The 14,852-nt window shown below is 41.0% G+C and overlaps 1 protein-coding gene across 4 annotated transcripts in view; it reads left to right on the plus strand.

Moving 5' to 3' along the window:
* Window positions 1-14,852, plus strand: part of adam12 (ADAM metallopeptidase domain 12) — a 378,401-nt gene that overhangs the window by 349,608 nt on the left and 13,941 nt on the right. For 3 of the 4 annotated variants that reach the window (XM_068052744.1, XM_068052747.1, XM_068052748.1), the window contains 5 exons: window positions 1,676-1,753; window positions 6,720-6,828; window positions 7,490-7,625; window positions 10,610-10,697; window positions 14,120-14,368. In XM_068052744.1, the coding sequence (XP_067908845.1) occupies window positions 1,676-1,753; window positions 6,720-6,828; window positions 7,490-7,625; window positions 10,610-10,697; window positions 14,120-14,368 (660 nt within the window). The remainder of the gene's footprint in view (window positions 1-1,675; window positions 1,754-6,719; window positions 6,829-7,489; window positions 7,626-10,609; window positions 10,698-14,119; window positions 14,369-14,852) is intronic. The other variant, XM_068052745.1, reaches the window with a different exon arrangement.

Below are 14,852 nucleotides of genomic sequence, written 5' to 3' on the forward strand. Positions count from 1 at the left end.
TTTGATGAAAGGTTTATAATTTTGTCACATCTGGTCCTAATGGAGAACATGATGTCAGAAAGTTATGTGTTTTCCTGTTTGTATTTTTTGCATTAGTATCTGGATTTTGTGCTGCTAATATTCTCTTTCCTAGCTACATGAAGATAAGAGCAGATTTCAGTTGGTTTGCTGTGCAAATTTATTTCATCAAAGAAGGAGAAAATTGGTTTGTGGGGTGTAAAAATTGCTCTTTTTGTATTGCTGTTGTACAGTAAGCGAATTTACATGACTGGATGCAAGGACTGAAAGCGTATTACCATTTGACAATACCATATAAGTTTTAAACAGCAGTTGTGCAATTTTTTTTAAAGGAAAATCTGGCCCTTAAATGGTTTAGTTGAACATTTTAATTTCAATTCCTCAAACCACACTAGTGTGAGACCTTGAACATTCTTCATGTGAGCCTTTAATTGTTTCCATTCATGTCTAATACCCATCAGATGTTAATCTGACTGGAGTTTTAAAAGATGAAACTGCAAACATTTTTAACCTCCATTTTAATGACTAGAATACATTTAGAATTATATAGATTTTACAGCACCGAAACAGGCCATTTGGCCCAACTGATTTTGCCCAGGTTCCACATGAGCCTCAATTCAAAACACACAAGCTAAGTTGAATTAGTAATTATCCTCTTGCAGTACTTCATCTAACCCTATTGCACAACCTCATTAGATGTGAACATGAATCAGAATTTCAGCTGTTTCATCGTAGTCCCTGTGCATTTGTGGCACGTGAGTCTTTCCTCAGCAGCAGAGTCTCGCAATTGTCGTTCCATAGTCCCTATCTTTGACTGGATTTCGTGCTGTCTTGGCAGTACTAGCTCCCCTGGCTCAGTCACATACCCCCTGCCATCCCCTACCTGTATTAATGCATCAGTAGAACCAGAAGGGTTTTCATCCTCAGCACCTTTTCTGGGTTTAAAGCAAAAAAAAATTAAGAAAAAAAACAAATTTGCAGGAAGTTTTGCCATTAATTTCTGGGGATATTTGGGCCTGTATCCTATCCTACACCAAGTTGTGCTCACCCATTATCCTGTGCTTGCGGACCTACATTGTCTCCAGGACCCCCAGTACCTTAGATTTAAAATTCTCGTCCTCATGTTTTAAATCCTTCATGGCTTCACCCCTCCCAATCTCTGTAGCTTCCTCCAGCACTATAAACATCTCACCCATATCCCCCCTAAATTCTCTGTCTCTCTGACTCTAGCATCTTGTGCACCCCTCTTGCTTTGCTCCACCATTTTTTTCATCTGCCTAACTGTTGCCTAAAACTCTGGAATTCCTTCTGTCTCCTTCTCCTCTTTAAGACCTTCCTTAAAATTCAATTCTTTGATCGTGCTTTCATTCCCTCTTCTAGTGTATCCTTTTTATTGATTCAGTGTTTATTTGTGTTTCGCCTAAATAAAACATTTTACGTTGTTTTCCACATTAAAACAACTATATAAATGTAATCTTTCCAGTTGCTTAAACAGGGATCTCAATATTACTTTACATAGAACTATAAGGGAAAAAACTGTGCTTCACACAAAGTATCTCAAAGGTTGAAGAGAGGCACCACTCTCATTTACTTAACTTGTATAGGCAATTTTTGTGCATGTACGTTTAGAATAACACAGATATTTGTTTTTCCCCAGATTTGTTTAAACCGACAGTGCCAGAACATCAGTGTCTTTGGAGTGATAGAATGTGCCTCTAAATGTCATGGGCAAGGGGTAAGATTGTGCAGCATTGCAGATAAAAAAAAAATGTGTGCGAAAGTAGTCCTACGAATCATACAAAGAATGTGAAAGTTGGCTAATTTTCTTGATCAGATGGAGATTCCTTAAGATCAATGCTGATAAGATCATATCCCGCTCAACATACAAACACTTCCATGTACAAAATCAGTTTATATTTAATGAGGAAATATCAGTTCTACAGACCAAATCATTCTTAATTCTTTAAAATGTATAGCCATCCTAATATGGTTTTCTTCTCAACTGATAACATTAACCAAATCTCTGTAAGATTGGGAGAAGTTTCCACAGTTGCAAATTAAGACTCATCTTGTAGTTAATATGAGAAAAGCGAAACTGAAAATCCCAAGTCTTGTAGCATTAGGTGTAATATTTAATAATTAGTAGGGCAGAGGCTAACAGCAACACTAAAAAACACATTTTCATCAATAGTGCCACGTTGGCTGAAGGGACCCTATGTTGTGCTTTGGAGAAAAAGTATGAATAGGTAAGAAAGCAAGCCCCATTTTCTGGTGATATTTTCTGGGGAAATTTGTCCTGAGTATATGAAGGTAATTTTGGGTTATGCATTAATTTTTATCTTAACCCAGAATCCACATAGAAGAGTAACAAGAGCTGAATAGGTCTTCTGTCCCAAGCATGTAGGAACAACAACATTAGAATGTAGGATCAAGAAATGCTAAGACAGCTCACTCCATCATCAAAGTGGTATTAGCTAATCTCACTCTACCTCATTGATTTTCTATCATAAAATCTCATTCCTGCAATCCCGAATGATTCAAGAATTAATCTACTTCCCCTCTGAATGCTTCAGTGGATTTTGTATTTGCTCCACCTAGGTGACAGTCTGTTCCTTAAGTTAATAACAGTTAAATGTGAGTGAACCTAACTGAATTTAACTTCTTGTTTCTGTAGTTTTTAATCATGGCCATTGGTTCTCTTATCCTGGTTCTTTATCAAAAATCTCCTACATCAATCTTATCCAGGATCCTCATTATTTTAAAAAGTCAAATAACAACTTTCTCCTTTTTCAGTCTAAAAACAAAAGTGGAAACATTTCTGCAGGTAAATTTGGCAGATTCCCTGACGAAACTGCATAAATGTTTTTAGACTTTTTCCCATTGAGAAGGGTAAATGAAAAAAAGAAAAAATGAAAGACTTGCATTTATATAGCACCTTTCACAACCACCAGATATCTCAAACCACTTTATAGCCAATGAAGTACTTTTGAATTGTAGTCACTGTTGTAATGTAGGAAACAGCCAATTTGTGCACAGCAAATTCTCACAAACAGTAATGTGATAATGACCAGATAATCTGTTTTCTTTGTGATGCTAATTGAGGGATAAATATTGGCCAGGACACCAGGGATAACTCCACTACTCTTCTTTGAAATAGTGCCATGGGATCTTTTACATCCACCTGAGAGGGCAGACAGGGCCTTGGTTTAAGATCTCACCTGAAAGACAGCACCTCTGACAGTGCAGCAAGCATTCCCTCAGTACTGTACTGGAGTGTCAGCCTTGATTTTTGTGCTCAAGTCCAGAAGTGGACTTGAACCCACAATCTTCTGACTCAGGCAAGATTACTACCAAATGTTATGGCAGGAGATAGGGAGAACCCCTATGTAAATTGATCACAAGGAAAACTATACATCTAAGTGATGTACTTACAGTTGCTTGTATCTGGATCATATATCCGTACAATCTTAACTTCTGTAACCTTTTCCTCACTGTCAGAGATGCCATTTCTGATTTTACAGAGACACCCTTGTACATTGACCACAGAACTCCTGCATCTTGTGCTACAAGGACTATGAATGGAACTATTAAAAGAACTAGAACTAAAGACTAAAGAGTAAACTCTACCATGAAAAATACCATCTTATATGTGTTAATTTGCAAGAGAGCCTCCTCAATTCTATTGATCAATCCGTATGATACATGTAGTCTGAGTTTAGCCCTTCTGGTGTCAAATACCTCACACAGTCCTGTTGGTATTGCTAATGGCCCAAAAATCAATGAAGCAACAATACCTAAACATGCCAGGACATTCAATTACTCCATAACATCTTGAGTCTTTTCGAACAAAGGTGTTGCACAAAAGTCCAGATATGCAGGAAAACTTTGTCCCCTTACTATGCTGTCTGTGGCCCTGTATTCTTGATAGCTTGTTTTCTATCTCTGGTAAGGAATGTTTGTTAGTATAAGTCTTTATGGTTTGCAATGACAACTTGTATTTATATAGCACCATTAACATAGACAAATATTCCAAGGCAATCCATGCGTGTCTAATCAGACAAAAATGGATGCTGAAACAAAGCAGTAGATGTTAGGAGAAGTGATCAAATGCTGAGTCAAAGAGGTGGGTTATAAGGAAGGCCTTTGAGAAAAGGGGGGTGGAGCGGTGGAGGGATTTCGGGAGCAGATGAATTAAAAAGCGTTGGGCCCAGACAGCTAAAAGCACTGCAGCCAGTTCAGACTGGCAGGACCTCCACGTCCCCAGATTCTCTGGGTATACCACTCACTTTGAGGCTCGTGCACACCAATTCCACCACCCTTTTAAAATTGGAGTCATTGTATTCTCCCTCCTTGCCAACTCCTACAATGCCTGTTGCATAGTAGTTCTGCTCCAAAAATGGGCACCTTCCTCCATAAGACTTCTCCAGCAGAACTACCAGGCTTTCTTTAGTGAAAGGAGCAACACCTCAAGCTATCTTCTTGCAACTCCTTAAAATTTTGCTATCATTCCACATCCAGTCATGAATTGTGGTGGACAATTAAACAACTGATGGGAGGAGGAGGAGATTCCATGAACATCTCTATCTCAATAACAGCACAGCCAAACATTTGGGCTGAATTTAGCGTGGCCGTCTGGAGCGGAAATGGTGGCGTGGGGGGCTGGAGAATCACGTCGGACCCGTCCGCCCAGAAAACGTCGTGATTTTCGTCCTTTAATTTTTGCTTGTTCAGCGAATTTTGGATGAGCTTTTAAACCTATAAATTGTGCCATTAATAGGCTTTAATTCTAAGGTATTTTTCCACTACATAACATTTCAACCTGTATATTCCTTTTCAAAATGAGATTTTTGTGAATCCCACACATTCAGATTGAGGCAACCAGTAATAAATAGAATTGATTTTTATTTCCATTTGCAGACCCCATCAATTTAGAAATGTTTTAGTTTACTGAATTTAAATTTTGTGGAATTGACAAAATTGAAGCCATAAAAGTGATTGCTGTACCTCTTTTTAAAAAATGTTTCTGATGTATACTTATGTGCAATGTAAAAGATTTAGCCTAACATTTTCCTCAAGGACTGCAGCGGTTCAAGAAGGCAGCTCACCACCACCTTCTCAAGGGCAATTAGGGATGGGCTATAAATGCTGGCCTAGCCAGCAATGCTCACATCCCAAGAACAAATTTTTAAAAACTTTGAAGCCGTTTAAAGATCACAGTTCCTGAAATAAACAGGTAAATTCAATGTTCCTGTGCTCTCGGCATTGATCTGTGCTCAAAGTTTCATGCTCCCAGTGGGTAACTTTGCCCAGCAGCAATGCCTATCAAAAATTTGCTGGCACTGCATATGATTTTCCTACCACTTTAAATGAGATTGAAAAATTATGCACAGTGTGCAGTAGAATTTCAAACATGCATTGCCAGCAGCCAAGGCTTCCTGCCAGGAACACAAAGTTGCAAAATTACCCCTTTAGTGTTCCTGGAATAGGGAATGAACAGTTGGTATTGGAAGGAAGACCATGATGGAACAATCACACATGAGTTCTGGGTGGAGTAGGCTCAAAGGCCTTTTCTCATACTTAATTTTCATATGGTCTTATACTTGCTGGTTTTTTGCCATTTAATATTTATTTTCCGTTCAATCTTGCCCTTTCATAGCATTACCTGACTGAGAAGACAGGGACATGTACTACTTCCATCCCTTTGTCTAAATTGCTCTTGATCAGGTCTAGGAAATAGATGTACTGGATTAACTATGTGTGATTCAGTCACCACTATTCTCATCCTTTTTTTATCATTCACTGGATGTGGACATCACTGCCACGGCCAGGATTTATTACCCATCCTGAATTGCCCTTGGGAAGCAGTAACTAGCCTCAGCTTGAGCTACCCTTGGCTGCATACTGTTATAAGAAATTGTATTTGTGATCCTCTGTCCTCCTACTTTTAGCCACAGCACAATGGTATGTTGTGCTTCCACAATATAATAAATGTACTCGTATAAATAAATGTTTGTGTCTATACACTGTCCATTAATTAGATTAAATGATTTTTTTCAAACATCGTTCTGGTAGTTATCAAGTCATGAGACCATTGTCGGTTGTAATTAGCATGACAAAACTAGAATTCAGTCCATTACTGTACATTTTTTCTTTTGCCCTTCACTCTCCTGAAGTGCTGACTCATGTCCCATTTGCCCCTTGGTATCTCAGCAAAAGGCTTCTTTTTCATGGGTGAATTGGGACATTGACAATTGGCTATTTAAGCACGGGGTCAGAACTGCTGGGTTTCTCCTGTCCTCACCTGATATCCACAGGAGCTCAAGCAAAAATCACTAGATGACATTCAGGAGCACTCTGGATAGTTTTTCATTCCCTAGCTAGGGATATTAATTTGGAGCTACCAACTGAGAAAAGCTGACCAAGCACAAACCAAGAACTGAATCCAGGTCTTTCTGGATGAAAGGCAGAGTGCCATGCCATATGGTGCATTTACCCATCGAGTTATCAGGACAAAATGTATTTGTTATTAATCCTAAATATAAAACCTGAAACATTGAGTGGGTCACTTTTGTTAAGTTGGTTGTCTTCACAATTTTTTTATTTAACATGAATTGCACATAAATTGTCAAGTAAAGCAGAAAAGTAAAGTTTGTTCTTGTTTTAAACATGTTGACAATTGCTTACAAATTGTATGTTAATAGGTTTGCAACAACAATAAAAACTGCCACTGTGACCATGATTGGGCTCCTCCATATTGTGACAAACCTGGTTTAGGGGGGAGTATAGACAGTGGACCCATGAGGCTTAAAGGTGAGGAATGACTGTATATTTCTATAATAGCAATGCATTATGTTCACACACACACAAACTGGCATTAGCTTCTACTCAAGTATGTCAGCATTTTTCTTATGTATATGTAACAAATCATGATTTTAGAAACTAGTCAATGTAGTGTAAATAATATAAGATATTTGAAATAAAAACCTGTTCTCTACATGGGACATGGGAATGTGCTGACAAAATCAAAATTTTAACCTGTAACCTCCCTCCCTGTACGGTGCACTAACATGCTGCAATGCAGCATAAAATAAACTCTTTCAGCTTCAGGTACATTTTCCAAGAGCACATAATGAATTTTTTAAAAGTCTGTTACTAAAGTAGAAGAACATTACTTAAAATGTGCTCTAAATACGTTGCCTGGGTATTTCCTCGGGGGGTGGGTTCGTGATCGGCCCTGGCTGCTCCGGGGTTTACGTTAATCTTCTGTTGAAGTTACAGCTCTGATCGGGAGAACCCTTGAGGAAATTTCTGGAACCAAAACTTTCGAAATTTGTTGAATAAATAATCAATGAAACAATTAACTAGATTAATTGTTGATTAAACTTTTATACAAATTTGACAGAAATTACTTTAAAGGCAATGTTGCTGTCACAACTGAATTTGTATTTATTTGTATTTGTATTTGTTTCAGAAAGCAACAGCCTGTTTGTGGGCATACTAGTTACCATCCTGAGTCTTATCACCGCTGGGCTGATAATGTGTTTCAAACGGAAGACATTGCTCCAGCTTTTCTTCTCACATAAAATGACCACTGTTGAAAAGTTAAGGTAAAGTATTTCTAAAAATAAGGTAAAGATTTCGTCTCGTATTTACTATGGCGACTTTTGAAGATGTTTCTTCTTTACCTTGTTAATGAGAATGCAGTGTGAGAGCCTAAGGGTGGGGGGAACAACCTGGCTCACCCAGTTAATTACTAGTAGTGGATGTAATCACTACTGTTTTTTGTCTTCTATCCTTCCCCACATTATTACAACCACTCTCAATTTTAAAAATAGTATCTCCATATGTAGAAATATGCATAGTTCAATGTAATGCCCATGGGTATACATGAAATGTAATTAAGTGTTGGTGTTCATCAAAATAAGGGCTAACAATATTGGAGCATAGAAGATATTCCAATTTTGTCTAATGGCAGTACTGAGTGCCAGTACAGATAGCACTGTTAGATTAAACTGAGCCAGAACACCTTTGTTTTAGCCTTCAAAAGATCTTAGATGCCTAAACTTCCCAGGTTAACTTGAAACTCAGGAACTGAGCCTTTTATTCATTGGCCCTTTGTGTTCCCACGCTACTGGATTGAAAGCACAAGCAAGTGATTTGAACTCCATATACATTGCTATACTCTCGAGCTTTAACTTTATGCCACTCTTGCCCAGTCCCAAGCCCTGGCCACTATTGCCACTCCTGAATCTTGTCCTTTTTCTGCCACTATCACCCGACCAGTCCTGCTATTGGCCTGCACCTATGTCCTGTTCATTAAAACCCTACTTGCCCAATATTGTTTCTATCAATAATATTTGAAAGTACAGCTGATTCAATCATTCATTAATTTATCAGAATATCAATTAAGGGGGACAAAAGCCTGATAGCATTTATTTGTGGTTAAAAATGTGTGTAAACATTTTATTATCACTGAGCAAAGCAGTTGGAAGTTTTGACTATGTTACTGTGGAAAAGCTGCTGAACAGTGATAACTGATAAATAGTAGTTGAGGAATTTGTGCTCTCCTATTGCAGGAAAGTACTGCAAAATGTTTTAAAGATAAACTCATAAAGCACTTAAAGCATGTTGTGGTTTGGTTTATATGTTTATAGTCTATAAATGTCTTCAGCCTCCACTTTCTGTGGCTTTCGTTTAATTGGCATGATCCTAGATCCAGATATTATTGATGTCAAACGTATATAAAAAAGAGAGGAGATTTCCCTTTCTCTATCATGTAGATTCTTTTCATGCATATTTTCTGAGTGGTTAAATAATCTGAGAGGATGGTCTGAATTTTCATTTGGCTCTGGAGTGGGTACCGGAGGCAGATGGGCCTGCAATTACCCCCTATCAACTGGCATGCTGGTCTTCCACCCTGGTCCCGCCCCCAGGCAATTTTCATGGTGGGAGAATCGAGGGCGTGATAACAGCTACCCACCTGCAAACTACGGGTAGCCAATTAAAGGGCCTATTAAGGCCACTCTGCACACGCCAACTGGAATTTTCCAGTTGGCGTGTGAGACCCCCAGTGATGCTGAAACACAGCCGAGGGATGGAGGTGACCTCTCAGCTGCTGGCAAGTGTGCCCTCTTTGATTTTAAAAATCTGTAAGAGGTATTCACAGGGCTCCTCCATCTTGCGGTGGGGCTGCCAATGTTTCAGAGCCTCCTATTGGCCTTCCAGTCTCGGGAGCCTGCCCTCCGTCCTTAATTGGACGGGGTCCCGGAAGCGCCCACTTAATTGGCTATCTCCTCAAAAATCACTCTCCAAGTCCCAGCTTCGGCATGTGTGAGTTCCCAATCACATTTCCTCCCGACAGCAGGAGCGGGACCGACAAACAAAACTGCAGCCTGATGTGTAACATTGTGTTGAAGTGTATTCTATATATACTCCTATATAAGTATATCTATATATATTTCTATCTAGAATGAAATTAAAAGCAGAACAAGAGGCTCTACTCAAAACATTATGCTATATTTTCTCTTTTCAGGTGCTGATGGACCTGTTCTGTTTGATCAGCATTTCCTAATTTTAACTTCCTATTATAATTTATCAAAATCTTTGCTGTGTGTGTTCTCTCTTAAGAGATTCTACTTTAACCGCCACCCAGAATGGTTTCAATAGTCCATCTGGTCCCATAGCTACCAGAGAGAATGGCACCACTGTAGAGTCACATCACTGATTCTCTAGACTCTAAATATTAGGCCTTTCAAAAGGGAGGAGATTTTCAATTAAGTAATTGGACTGGATTTGAAGCCAGGTACCAGACGTGAAAAGACAGAGTGCCAACTCTTTTCACATTCATTATTTCCAACTCAAGCAAATGAATGGACTATCATTTCAAAGCATTTTCTCTCCTTACAAATATCAGTAAACCATTTGACCCAGTTCTTAAAAATACAGTTGTGTGCAGTAGAGGGAATAGGGAAAAAGTGGCCTATTTCCAGGCTTGTGAATCTGATAACAATAAGTCAAGTCCAACACCATAATGGCTTTGGGTTAATGGACTGCACAGCATAGTAAAAGGGCACACAAATCAGAAAGTGACCACTTTGACCCAGTCTGCCATGAGTTAACTGATCTCAATCTGCTAGCTGTGGAGATGTCTTAGCTTCCCCACGGTAAGAAGGAGGAAAATTAGCCAACGATCATGCTGTTTATTGCCATCCAGTGACCCATTCTGGAATATTCGTGTATATAGATGTCAGATATGAATGGGACTAGACTTGTTTGTGATGCTGCCTCTAGGCAAATAGTTTGCCAATTAAATTCACTGTCTAGCTGCATATAGAAAAAGAATAACCCCTCGGGTTATCAGGGGGTAATTGGTGTCTATGGAATTGTACTATACTTTTGGGGGTGAAAATTAGAAGAAATTTGAGGAAAGAAAGGCCTGGAATAAATTGCAACTGGTAAAGATTTGACCATATGAAAATTGTGCTGGAAATTTATATGCATTGTCTCTGATTTCATATACTGTAATGATAATTGACTGTGTAAAATCTGTATGGATTAACTGTACCAAGACCTTTCCTTTTCCAATTTGTAGGACTGTGGGTCCTACTAGATCTTCAACACCAAGCCAATCCAGCACTACTTACACATCTCCCATCAAAAGACAAGCCAACATATACAAGGTATATCATCAGAAAGATTTATTGGTGGAAAAATTTGATAAAGCTCACCAGTGGGCGCAGGGATTGTGATTTGCAATTACCCCACGCACGATGGAAGTGATATAGACAGGATGCAAACTTTGTGCTGCCTGATCATCTCCACAATTGTGGTGTGTAGCCCAGTGCTATACTCGCTGGTGAGTGGCTGCACACTAAAAAGGTTCATGCGAGACTAGCACCAATTAAAGCTAGTCTGCACTTCTTAAAGCCAACCTGCACCTGTAAAAGGGGAGGTGCATTCTGGATGCAACAGAGGCTGGAAGTGGCTGGGGAACAGTCTCTGACTAGGGAGAAACTGGAGCAATGGAACAGTAGGCCAGAGAGAGGACTCCTAGGTTCCCAAATACAGCACTGGAGGCCTTAATTCAGGAGGTGGAAAGGAGGAGAAAGCTCATCTTCCCACAGGGGGCCAGAAGGGCCTCTAGTCAAGCATTTAGAAGGGAATGGGAGCAGATAGCCACAGAGGTGAATGCCAGGAGTCTGGCCTCGAGGACCTAGTTATAGTGCTGGAAAAAGATCAATTACTTCACATAAATGATCAAGCTCAGTGAATGCATCTTCAAATGCCATATCCTACCTACTGCACTGCCAATCTCAGACACTGCTCAATGCACCACACCCCCATAACTCACACATCAGCAATCTTGCAATCAGAACTCATGCCTAACATTCATATACTCCAACTCACCCTCACACACTTATCTCTGCTGCAAGCCTCTTACCCACATCTCACAGCTTCCAGATACTTCCTGCTATTCAGCTATGACAGGCACATTACCCAAACACATTGCAACACACTCACTGACATTCTTTTGTCTCTCTTGCAGGACACGGTGGCACATAACGGAAGGCAGCAGCGAAGAATTGGTGTGAGACAGGGCATGGCTGCATGTCCTCACCTCCCAGGAAGAGATGGTGCTCGGCATTATTGGCGTGGCCGTCACTGAGGCCATAGTAGCCGGTTATCGCTGAAGCCATCCAGGATGATGGTATTTTCCTGCATTATGCATCTTCTCAAAGATGCATCAACTCAATACCAGCAAATTAGTAGGATTGCTGAGGTGCCACCTGGGGAGTGGGGGGGGGGAATGGATGTGGCACATACCTGCTGTCCTCTCTCCAAATGGTAGTATTCATGCTTCCACCTCTACCACCCCACCAGTGCCCCTATGGTCTGTCAGCCTGTCATCCCAGACCCCTATGAAGTGATTGTGCAGTCTGGAGTTGGGCCCTCAAGGCGCAAAGCTGATCGAGTGTGCCCTGCAGCTTGCCCAACTGAAAGTCAGCACCTTCCACCAGCTATGTTGCAGCCACTGGGGTGGAATTGCCTAGGAGCACTAGGCCAGGCAAAGGCACCTGCAAAGCAGGCTCTAAGGGTGAATAACTGAGTATTGTATGTATTATTGTAAATGTTCGGATAAAGTTGATATGGAATGGTTATTGTATGGTGTCTTTTATTTCAGAATTTTACCCAAGAGGGCCCTGTGATGATCCATAACAGAGGTGGGGAAGTGAGGATCACCGGTAATCTGGTGATTTTTTTTTTTTTCAAAGGAACCAGAGTCTGATGGGGCACTCAAAACAGCCCATCCACAGAATGTTGACCCGGATGGCTTCTCTCTAACTTCTCCTCTTCCGCTTCCCCCTCCTCCTCTTCCTCCACCTCCTGAGGTGGTCACTGCAGCCTTGACAACATGGGTGGCAGCCCTCGTGATGGCCAGGTTGTGCAGGATGCAGCAGACCACAACAAATCAAGAGAAACATTCCGGCGAGTACTGGAGGGCTCCCACCAAGTGGTCCAGGTAGCAGAACCATTGCTTCAGGACATTGATGATTTGCTTCACAACAATCCTGGTTGCAATGTGGCTGTCGTTGTAGGAACGCTGTCTACATGTGGTCAGGTGGCGGAGGGGAGCCATCAGCCATGCGTACAGTGGATCGTCCTTGTCGCCGAGCAGCCACTCTCTGGTTTGACTTGGTGGTTTGAAGACGGCTGGAACGGCTGACAGAATGAAAGCATCATGACTGCTGCTAGGATAGTGGGCATTCACCAACATGATGATCTGTTCATGGTCGCACACCAACTGCACATTCAGTGAGTGGAACCCTTTGTGGTTTCAGTACATCTCCTCATTTAGATGCAGTGCTCGCAAGGCCACGTGCATGCAGTTGATGGCTGCCTACAAAATGGGGAAGTCTGTTCTGCTAGCAAACTCACATGTTGCTCCTCCTGCTTCTCTCTGCTTAGCGAGAAGTCAATGATGTCCCCTCTCCTTGCATTGAGGGCCTCAGTGACCTCCTGGATGCAGAGATGGATGGCAAACTGAGATATGTTGGCAATGTCACCGGTTCTGGCCTGCAAGGATCCTGAAGCATAGAAATTGAGGGCCATGGTGACCTTGTCCACTACTGGCAGTGCCATCCTTGCCCTGCTCTGTGGCTGCTCGTCCAGTTTGAGGAGGTGACAATGTTCTCTGATCACCTCCCTGGTGAAGCGCAGTCATTGCAGATACTGCTCCTGGCTGAGGTTCAGGTAGGAGAAGTGCTCTCTGAAGAACATAGGTGGGTAAGATCTCCTACTGAGACGCCTCCTCTTCCTGCCTCTGCAAACAGCTTCTCCTCTCTGCTGCCTCTGCTCCATATCCCTGTCATGCTGCAACCCAAGAGGAACAGCAACTGTAGCCCCCCGTGACTAGGTGTAAGTGTTGCATTCAGAGATCTTTCTAAACCACACCACTGCTTTCAAATGTCCAGCACCATTTCCTTCTGACTGTAAGAAATTCTGTTAACTCCTCCAAAACACAGTACTTCCACGAACACTGCAGCAGCAAAAAGAAAGTCAAAAACATCACCTGAAAATTGAATGCTGATACTTTTAAACAACGTTGGTGGGATGGCTCCTTCTGTTCAGATGTGCATGTTTACGAGAGGATATTAACAGGAGATGTCCAAAATGGCAGGTCAGGCACCAAATCAATATTAGACACTGACTGGAATCACAATCTGCCCGCTTGGATTCTTTCGATGCATGCATGGGATGCCCATGCTATTTCCCTGCAAAACATAGTGTTCGGTGTGCACCATGCCAGAAGTCAATGGAACCGGACCCCCCTCCCCCCGCCATTCCTTTTGTCACCCGGCTCCTGTTGTGTGCTACAGAGCTGAATTTTGTAGCTATTATGTGTTTAAACAGTGGTGAGCATTTGTTTCTTGTCAAAAATATGCCCTCTATTAATGATTTACTCAACAACTAATTAATAACTCCTTAACAAAAGTTTCATATGATACCTAACTAATATGACCTCAGGAGCAGTATTGCATAATAATAATATGTCCTCAGCACAAGTTTTATTACAGTTAATTTTGTTGTGTATTTATTTCAGCAGACAGACAATCTGCAGCCTGCCAGCTCATTCCCACCCACTAATGTGCGAGATCAACCCATGCGAGGACCACCCCGTTACCAGCCGGTTCATATTAGTAATCCACTGCCGAATTCAGTAGTTAGAGCAAATTTGCACTTTTCCCTGACACCTCAAAGGGTCCTGCCACCACTGAACCACAGCGTGGAGTCAAATTCTGGAGTGCCAAGCAGACCTCTGCCAGCCAACCCTTCCTTCAGAAATCCACAGGTATGCACTTATTCTGTGTCCTGCTGAGTTCTAAAATGACACCACATGCTGAAAAATTCAAGAGAAGTCTAATACTTGAAAAGAACTGTCTATCAGATGTTTCTGCAACATTTAATAGCAATTTTGTCCTTTTTCACAGTAATTTGTGACTATTCAGACTATTAATATTTATGCACAACAGTCTTAAGAGACATGCGAAGATGAAATTAACTTTGCTATTTTAATTACTCGCTATTTCATTATTCATCAAAAGTTATTACTATTTCATTTGTGGAAGCCAAGCCAGCTCTCAAACTTCACTGAATGTCTAATTACTGCCAGACATGTCACTATTTCTGTATTATTTGCCATAAAGTTATCTTCCAAATAAAGCATTCTGTGACAATACTAAATATAGGTAAAACAGCATTTCCAAGAGCTTCAAGCTGGCTTATGATTGTTTTCATTGAAATAGATTTACCAAACTGATTTGAGATAACAGTGG

Source organism: Heterodontus francisci, chromosome 20 (genome assembly GCF_036365525.1).
Source record: "Heterodontus francisci isolate sHetFra1 chromosome 20, sHetFra1.hap1, whole genome shotgun sequence".
Taxonomy (NCBI): domain Eukaryota; kingdom Metazoa; phylum Chordata; class Chondrichthyes; order Heterodontiformes; family Heterodontidae; genus Heterodontus; species Heterodontus francisci.